This window comes from Anneissia japonica, unplaced genomic scaffold (assembly GCF_011630105.1).
Source record: "Anneissia japonica isolate Jap-2015-1 unplaced genomic scaffold, ASM1163010v1 scaffold1946_len758022_cov188, whole genome shotgun sequence".
Classification (NCBI taxonomy): Eukaryota; Metazoa; Echinodermata; class Crinoidea; order Comatulida; family Comatulidae; genus Anneissia; species Anneissia japonica.
Window position 1 is genome coordinate 369,615 of NW_022694730.1, and position 10,547 is coordinate 380,161.

Consider the following 10,547-nt stretch of genomic DNA (forward strand, 5'->3'; position numbering starts at 1 on the left):
ATCAATTACTTTAGGCGACGTTTGTAGACTAACCTACTCGTACCAACGTCCGCATGTCGCGCTAGCCTTATCCTATTCTAGGCCTAGACTAGCTAGGATGGTATAGGCCTAGCCTTGAAGGGACGAAGGTCCCAATGAAAAACAATGTCGCTCCTTGATAGCTAACATTGTCTATTTAACATCACAATAATTCATTATTAGACCTATAGTTGTTTTTTGAATTGCACTCCACAAATCTCAGCCGATACATCGCACAACTCGAGTAACGTCTCATATCTATTGTCGTGACGTCATGGCTCGCTGGCTCACACTTGCGATGTCTCGCACTTGTGATCAAATAACACGCTGGCTCGCACTTTGGCAACACTCTTTGGCAGTCAACTCGCCCCTAGAAAACCCGCCCTTGGAAACTTGCCCCATAAAAAAATGTACACTTCCTAGACCATGCAGTCTTCAAAATAAAAATTGTAACCTTTGGTAATCAACTACATTTTCCACATACATAGACATTCTTGAAACTTTATTAAAAAAAACCTTAACGATAATTCACCACTATAGACACTTTTTGACAAAAATGAAAAATTACGACTTGTTACCCAATGAGAAGTGTTCTAATATAGACAATGGGTCGTGTCTCATATTATTTGTTATATTTTTATTATTCATTATTTTCACTTGACTCGCATAAAAAATTTTGTTCGAAGAACATTTACATGCAGTTGTACTTCGCAGCACTTCACTTGCAATTTGCAATTTCTAATTATTATTATTAAGTTTATAAACACATGGTTTTATAAATCAAATCTATACTGCTCATGTTGTGTCTGTGGGGAAGACACTTTTATCTATTGTCTCTTATCACCCAGGAATATGAATGAGTACCAGGTAGGATTTGAATTATGTAGAATGAAATTGGTCTGGCACTAAATTAGCTGTAAGACCAGCAATACTCCTAAGGGAGGGGAGGAGGCTATACATTATGTATGAATGATTTTGTATCCAATAACCAGGATAACACAAGTGCATTATCTATGGAGACAAACTACTTTATATAGTGCATTATAAAAATGAATAATTTAAACAGTTCAAGTGGATAGAGAAGGAATTGGGAGACAAGAAATGATTTGTTTCATTGATCATATTGTTTATTGTACAAATTGTAGTATGGATTGGTCTCCTGGCCAGATCTACTGTGCATGAATCAATTGGCTTTGTTGTGTTTCGTATTTATTCAAGTGCTATTTGTAGCATAATTGACATTTCCTATGTATTACTATTGTATTGATGTATAACCTTGTGTGCCTTGGATTATGGACTATTTACAAAAATAAAAGAGATTGTATTGTAGGTTGTACAAACCATAGCAAAGGAGTAGATACTACATTAAGGCCCCATAAAAAAATATCAGAATTTCCCTAAAAGTTATGGAGGGGATGATAAACTAATAACTTTTTTTTTGGGCCTAAAGAAAAGGTATAGATATATAATGCTGTAACTTAAGAGACAAAATGAAAAGGGTGGCATGGGCGGAAGATTCAATAGGATAAGGAAATTGTTTGAGAAATAATAAGATATTACTGTACATTACTATATGGAATATTATACAAAAATTGACTGCTCATGAGGGGAATGGTGAAATCTATTGCCCCGAAGTGATGTGGATCGTAGCCTATAAGATAGGTTACGGTCTATGAGCAGTCAATATTTGTTTTATATACCTCATACATAGATTCTACGAGGCTGGAAAAAGTAGTTACTTCCTAGCCTGTTATATTAGAGGCATCCTATGGCCTACTATTACTACTCGACTAGCTAGGCGATCAAAGAGTGTGTCTAGCACTTCTTTGAATATTTCCTCAATTTCAACAATACCCATCGTCTTCCAATCGACATATTTCATTTGTCTTTTGGTGCTTTTGCTATCAGCTTCATAAAGAAGTAATGCTAGGCCTAGGCTAGTCCTCCTTCATCTCGAAACGAGCAGCCTCTATATTTGTTTATCTTCTACTTGCTGATCTATGACGGTGAGGAGATAATCTCGTCGTGGAGGTCGCAGTCCCCTTCACCATCAACAGCGTGACGTAGTGTGCCTAGAGTTTGCACATCGCGACAGGTAAAAAAAGTACTATTTTTGAGGGGAATAGTACTTTTTGAGGGGAATAGTACTTTCTATTGCCCTGCTTCTTAACCAATCCATGTATGAGGTATACAAATATTGACTGCTCATGAGGGGAATGGTGAAATCTATTGCCCCGAAGTGATGTGGACTGTAGCCTATAAGATAGGCTATGGTCTCCACATCACTGAGGTGAAATAGATTTCACCGTTCCCCGAATCTAGAGCAGTCAATATTTGCTTTATATACCTCATACATAGATTCTACAAGCCTCAAAATGTACTTACTTTCTAGCCTATAGGCCTACAGTACCGCCACAAACTATTGCAATTTTACCTGCGCGCAGGCTTCGTAGATACATTGTAGCCTGATATAAACAATCTAAGCAAGGCTATGCGAAGCGAACCTACGAAGCAAAAGCATGTTGTTTATTTGTATGTGCAGAAAGACTGTTTGTAGTTTACTGGAATAAACAATGTATTACTTGATAATTTATGAATGACAAGCACGAGTTAATTTAAAGTATGGAGCTGTTTTCAATAATACATTTAACTTCATGGGAGTCTCTTCTTTCACTCGCTGTCCACAACAGGAACTTGTTTGTACTGCTGTATTATTTTTTTTAATTAATTAGCCTAGGCATAGGTCTACCTATTTTTTATTTACAATTATTTTACTTCTTTTAAATGTCAAAAAATGATGTCCTCAATGACAATACACACATGTGAAAAGATTGTTCATCAAATAATATTTTGTAGTCTTGATTTAGTAAGATAAATAATAAATATAAAGGAGAATTAGGTTGTAAAATTACCGAATGTCACATGGAAAACCCAATGGAAAATCAAACTTAATAGCATCGGACATCAGTGTGCGCCAATCAGAACACAGTAAAGTGTGTTAAAGGTTAACCTCGTGGCAAATGTTGAAAAGCTGTGAGCGACAGTAGGTAAAAAACAAAGTAAATGCGGTCTAACATGACTAACTTTAATTCGGCAAGGTAGTGATTTCTATACTTCTATTAATAGTATTGGATCGCTTTGCAGGTTCTGCTTCAAATTACGGTAAACAATAAACAACGTGATCTGTAGAAATCGTAATAATTTGAACATGATTTGTCATCAGTATTATTATTTAAAAGAAGAAAATTACTACTACCATAACAATAATATCTGATCAAAATTCTCCGAAATGGAAAGTTTACCAGAATTACTGTCTGCTCTCCTCCTCTATAGGTTAAAATGTAGGCCATACGTAGGTTAAAAATGACATCGAAATTCGAAACTATACTGAATGCCCACTAGAGGTTACCTAGCTAGCGAACTAAACACAGTTTTAAAACATGATCGATCTAATAATAAGATAGGATATAACAAAACAATAAAGTTCTAACATTGTTTATTGCTAAATTACAACATTGTTCATGTGTTGAAAGCTGGTAAATTATATTTCAATATTGTTTACGCATTGTTTATCAGCCCAACGATCCAGACTACGATCATTGCAAAGCTAATTGAAATAACAATGTCCTTCGTAGTGGTTTGTAGCTACGTTCAAAACGTACCTACAAGCAGATTATGAGATGTTACGCACAGATACGAAGCGATAATTTGTGTCTGTACTGTAGGTGATCGAAGAGTGTGTCTAGCTCATTCTTTGCTCATTTCCTCGATTTCAACCAATCGTCTTGCAATATTTGTCGACTATTGACAAGACATATTTAATTTGTCTTTTGGTGCTTTTGCTATCCATAATTATTGTTTATCGTCTACTCGCTGATCCGTGGCATGGTCAAGGGCCAATCTGTTCATCGTAGAGGTACCAATGCCCTATACTGTCAGCGTGATTGTAGAGCCTAGAGTTTGCACCATGCGACAGCGTGATTGTAGAGCCTAGAGTTTGCACCATGCGACAGGTGAAAAAGTACTATTCTTCAGGGGAATAGTACAGTACTTTCTATTGCCTGCTTCTTAACCAATCAGATGCCTAGAATCTATGTATGAGGTATAAATAGGAATAAGGTACTGTAGAAAGGAATACCATACAAAATTAATCACAAATTTATGACCCAATTACAAATATTATCTAATAATAAAAACAAATATTATCTAATAATAAAAACAAATCGAATTGGTGTAAACTATATTTTTATGGGTTTCAATGGTCTTTTCATTACATTAAAAATACCAATTAAAAGGGCATCAATGACACCAACTACAACAATGTTACATACAGCTCTACTATATTCTCTTACAGGTAAATATTCTGTGTAACTAAAGGCAATGTTTACTGTATATTAAAATAAGATCCATTATAAGATGTCATTGCATTAATTTGGCATCAGTCATTATTATTCATGAAATCAGTAGTATGATATATTTTGGGCAAAGTCATTTATAAGTCATAACTAGAGCTCTGAACTCATGTAAGGCTGTGGGAATTTTACCAGCAAAATATACTGGTACCCATACTGTATAACTCAGTGTAAAGTACACATCAAACCATCCTTCCCCCACCCCTTGACCTCAATGTTAAGAGCTCATCCCCACAGTGCCGATTGCTCCCCATATGAAAATCGAAGACAGATTATAGTATTCCATTATTCCAAATATTATTCATCACCACTACAATTATCATTTTACCCTAACACTGTAGTCCCGACTACTACTATGATCATAACCATAACCACATCAAAATACGACACGTGTTGGTAAGAAAGCTCATCAAACCAATCTACCAGAAGTGTCTTCTCACAACTTGGGGTCCCACTTATTATGCAAGAAGAAATGTTTGGTTGCCTCTCACAAAGAGTATAGAAAGGAAAGAGAACACAGTCCAGTTTGAAAATACGTCACTCCCCTAGTAACAACAGAAGTCACCATCTTTTTCGTAAAGTGTGCCCTCAATCTCATGAGATTCAGCCTCAGGTAATATATTAAGGCACATTGTTTCCAAAAAATTGCATCTTGTGGAACACAGAAACAAACTGTGTAATTAAAACACCATACGCAGAGGGCGTCCTCTACAATAGCTGCGTATAAGGGCATCACTTGTTTATGCTTACCAATGTGCGTTCTGTGTTCCCTATTGATTCTATACTCTTTGCTCTCACACACAAGACTGAAAATCAAATGGCTAACTCAAACAATAAGGATAGTCCAGGGGCCCACTTATAAACAAGCAAACAGAATAGCCTGATCATTCATGCAGAATGTCCAATGGCCTCACAGATGTACAGTATGAAAATACTTAAGTTAAAAAGTCAGCATTGACTAATTTACATAATATTCGTGAGCAATACTTTGCTGGCAATACAGTACATTACAGTAATTGATGAGGAATGTGTTTGAAATTGGCTGTGAGAAATAGAGACATCATGTTGATCATTATAGCAGGTTGCCTTGTATGTAGGAAGTGAGAAGGATTTAGAAGCCAAGGCTAACACCACTAGTTATTTCCTCTTTTATTCATATCACCTTAGCACACACCTTTGATTCAATATAGGACACATAAATCAAGTTATTTTACTTACACTATTAAAACCCAATTCACAACAAATCCAGCAAAATGTATCATGCTGAAACAGAGGCATACTGTAGAAACGTGTGAATAAGTTTTGGTAGTACTGTAAACTTACATCATCAGCCTATTAAGTAACATTTCAAGATCGCTAGGGTATAATAGTCAGTGGCAGCGCTACGGGGGATAGATTCCTCATCAGGGAGAAAAACCATAGTTTGTCAGGGGAGAATAAAAAAATATTAACATATATTAAATATTAAATAGGCCTTTAAAACCTCTAAATTTTTACTACATTTTTGGGGGGGTTTTACACCCTGGACTACCTTACAAAGATTTTGAGCTACGTCCGACCTCGCCCACTTTGTTCTCGTCAGGGAAATTAGACCCCCACCCCCCATCGTAGACCTTGGACTCCCCGTCGGGCAAATCAAGGCACCTCCCCGGATTATATTCTCTGCATTTTCAAAAATTTTCGTAGTAGAAGAGACAAGATAAAGGCAGAGACAAATTAGTGATTTTTCCATTTATACTCCAAAACAGTTTTTCAACAAATACGGCATTCCTAATAAGTTGGGACCCTGTGCATAATTATTAAAGACCTTGGGTGAACTTTTTATATCAAATTTTTTGTAATCAAATTTTGTTTAGGAAGTTTTCACTGTTAACATCAAACATATTTTGATTTATGGTACTAGTAGATAACAATGTAATAATGTATGTACTAACAATATTAGCTGCTGTCATTGGTAAACATTTCAGCCCTTATAGTAATCTCAAGTCACTTTGTATACAGTATTTACAGGCTGTAACCTTTGACTGGCTTGTTATTTCATTTATTATAATTTCGCAACTTATAAAAATGGACGATATATGTTAGATAACAAATTTACATTGTTGTATTACATAGATGATATTTATGTATTGTGATGTATGATTCATAGGATTTTAATGTTATGAGGTTTGAGTTAGAATTTTTAAATTCCTAAATTATCTACCTTCATAATTCTAGATTCTACAAACTAAAAAAAATGATATACAAATCATTACATACTTTTTTGCCATCAGAAGATATTGGGATGAATGACACAATATGACCTAAAGACAAAGTATAACTGAAAGCAACAACCTTGTTTTTTGTTCTGTACAAACTACATTATAGAGGGCACTATATGAATAGCAATTCCTTAAAAACAGATGCCTTCTGACATGAATTTGCCCTCTAGTCTTCTTTTTTTTTATTGACGTACAGCTGGATGATAAATTGTAAAATGCTAATTTAATTGATTTTGTAGCAGTGTCTCTCTCTTTCCTCTTTACTCAAAGGAGCCTTGTATCAAAGATAATGTGCCTTGTTGTCCTATTCAGAAACTAATTGCTGATTTAAAAATATTTAAAAATCACCTATTTTGTAAAGTAAAAATTCTGCCATTAGTAGTAAATATTTCTGTTTCAATTCTTTGCATATTTTATACATATTTGGAAATGTACAGTGGGGAACTTCATTGTTAATCAGAAAATATTTTTATTTTATGATCTGTTTATTTTGAAGTTGATAACTATACTTACTTAGAACTGAACAATTTAATGTTTGGAATTTACTTTTTTCCCAAACTTTACCACAAAGTTTTAATAAGAAAACAAATCTCTCAAGCATGTGCTCAACAGGTTAATACCTTATAGTCATATGTTTTGGATCCAAAGCTACAATCAGTTTACAGTTTGTAGTAATGTTATAATCATGGCAACAATTTTATTGCCAGCTTAATAAAATCCTAGAAACAAATTACACATGTCAGGGACTTAGGATGGGAATGCGAAAGAAAAAATGATTATCAGCTGCACAGAGCAATAACAGAATTTAGTATGGTCCTTAATACAGTGTATACAATAATTCAAAATGTATTATAAAAACAAAGTATGGTTCTCGGGTAAGAGTGGTCTCTTTGTTTTTTTTAATTGGTCATTGTGGTCTTTCTTTAGTACTTTAAAACTAGGAATACCTAAAATATGAATTCAGATACCTAAAATATTGAGAGTCACCAGAGATAGCACTGTATTACAGCACTATATGAAATGTCTACATGAAACATATTTATAGAGCGTGACCTTTCCAGCGTATCCTAGAAGTTGGCTGATATTCAGGGGCCCTCTTAAATAAATGAAATAAAGTGATGTCTTTATCAGCGAAATCTCTTTATGAGGCTTAAGGGGTGGAGTTGTTTCTAGTTGTGAGAAAAAGCCCTACTATTACAGGAATTGAACCCAGGACACTGGGATTAGAAGGCAAGCATCTAAACCACTAAGCTATTCAACTACACTCCACATCTTATGTTGAACATTTCTTACCTCTAATACTGGTCCAGCACCAAGCAACGTCTGTTCCACTCCCGTTCCATGTCCTTTTTGACTCAACGCCGTCAAATGATGAATTAGAAGGTTTGTACTTTCCGTTTTACCAGATCCACTTTCCCCCGAAATAACCACACACTGGCTACGCTTTTCCTCAAGCATAGCATGAAACGAAGCATCCGCAATCGCAAAAATATGCGGGTCCAGCTCATGAAGCTTGCGATTCTGATAACGATCAACGTAGTCAGGATTATAAATAGGATAGAACTTGAATGGATTAATAGCAATAAGTATAGAACCAACATATGTATAAATTTTACCCTGTTTGAACCGAGTCACTAAATTTTTTAGGAGCAGGTCCTCGTTGAGATCCGGCAGATTGCACAGGTCATTGTATTCCTTCTTGGAATTGATTTGAGGAAACAAATTACTAACAAATGTGTCTAAGGCAAGTGGTCCAGTCTGGTTTACATCTGATACCTTACAAGTAGTATCGTAAATATTCCTAAGGTAGAATTTGTATTTCGATTGGAAAGTTTGACCAGGAACACTGCTCTGGTCCGTGTCCGGCCAACGCTGTTGGATAAGCACAGGATGATCGTTCTTATCCAAACGCTTTTCCTCGATATCATCACCAGACTTGTTAAACCCAACTGTGAGGAAGTAATTTTCAGGCCTTCGTAGACCAAGTTTTGAGGCAAGCTGAAAGACAATATCCCCTACAGAGCTTTGTTTGGAGGCCTCAACAGCAACTGAATTCCTGGTTGGTGCAATGTTACCAGGGTGTACTCGCACCCAATACATCATCTCCTCTTCTTCTGTCTCCATTTTAGAATTGCAGTTGCAGTCCAGTTCCTGAAATGAGAAAAAAATTAACATTAAAAACTCATTAAGCATTTCAATACTAAATGACTCATGGAATATATGGTGACTTTCAGAGAAAACTGATTTGCAATTAAAAATCTGATTTGCATTGTTAGACTACAGTATACGACTTTTACGTTTAAGTCGTTACATTAAGACATTTTAAAACAGACACCGAGTGTTTGAAGTTTAAATAACATTTGCATATACAGTATTTGCTATGTTCAATTGTATAGAAATGGTTGATGATCTTCCAGACCTTTCCGCTTCTGGAGACACGTTTGTGGGATGTTCATGTGCTCTTGGCCCTGCTCTGATTGGTCAGTTATTAAGTTTCACACTCCGGAAAGCTCATTTTATGGAGCTCTTTTCCAATTTTGGTGTCTGTTATGCACAAGCATGTTAAGTTTGTTCATCCTTAAAAAGTTCAGTAACTACATTTTGACCCAGGTAGGTATATGCATGTTCTGTTATATTATGCTACAATAAACTTAGAGTACTACTGTGTTACGTCACAATACCATGTGATACTACTCCGTTGCTATCGGCGACACAATATGCGTTCAACCGACGCCATGTTCCCCACTGACAAACAATTGATCCTAATTTTGTATTTAAGAAGTTGTATCTTAATTTTCTTTTGTAATGTTAATTGATGATTAAATGTGTGTTCGATAACTAATATTATATAACACACCTAAATAGATTCCAGTCATTTGATTGGTTGTTTTTGTACCACGTGACATTAGTTATTTTGCCCATGTCATCGCTCACGGTTTAAATTTTGTTCTATCGTGCATTTTTTACCCATCCAAATCGTCTATTGCACGTTACCTGGGATATGATGACTTTTTCCGGAAGGTTAAATCCAGAAATGACGTTACGCACCCTATAATCTTATCCCTGACTCTCAAGCTGTGGTTTGTATACCTCTGCTTTTCTTAACTTCAGCGTTGTGCGGAGGTTTTATTTACTGTAAAGTATTTTAATTGCGTGGATATCTCAAAAACTAGCTCAAACTTGCGCAAAATCTGTGTGCGGAATATTTCGAAATGCACTGACGGATTTCTAGGCCAGGTTTTGCGTGGAGGATAGGCCTATCCCCTAGGCCTAGGCCAGGCTAGCTAGGACTAAGCCCCTAGGCAAACCAATCTATTTAGGTGTCTTATAAAACAAATAATGAATGGATGCGTCTCTGCCTTATTGAATGGAACAGTCAATATTTCAACTCATAAAAATATTCTTCCCATTGCACTCATAAACATTCATTATTTGTATATTATGCGAGCTTTTTGTGTTTATAGTATATTTTGATGGTAAATTATTAGGTTTTAAAATGCCTATTCCAGAAAGCCTATTCTAAACGATTAAGATTATAAAGTCATTCGGGCGTAATGAATGGTAATCAACGTCCCGAGGGCACCACCTGGTGTTGTGACGACACGACTGTGGTATTCTATGTGATCAACAATATGTTGAATTATGTAGGTGTGGTCTAGGATTCCAAGAGGCAGATCACAAGTGAGGTCAAAGGGCAGAGTACAAAAGAGGTCTTGTATGCATTAAAAAGTTACAGTCACATAGGTATTTAAATATATCTAAGTTGAATGACTATTCGTCCAAAATGGATGAAATTTTGTATTACTCTATTTACCTATTTTCTTACCCTAGTGATTTGGGTCATCAAAAGATTTTC

The 10,547-nt window shown here is 35.7% G+C and overlaps 1 protein-coding gene across 1 annotated transcript in view; it reads right to left on the reverse strand.

The window, feature by feature from the left end:
- LOC117101224 (unconventional myosin-IXa-like) overlaps nucleotides 1-10,547 on the reverse strand; it is a 104,879-nt gene that overhangs the window by 86,964 nt on the left and 7,368 nt on the right. The window contains exon 2 of the mRNA XM_033241139.1: nucleotides 7,985-8,842. Within this exon, the coding sequence (XP_033097030.1) occupies nucleotides 7,985-8,842 (858 nt within the window). The remainder of the gene's footprint in view (nucleotides 1-7,984; nucleotides 8,843-10,547) is intronic.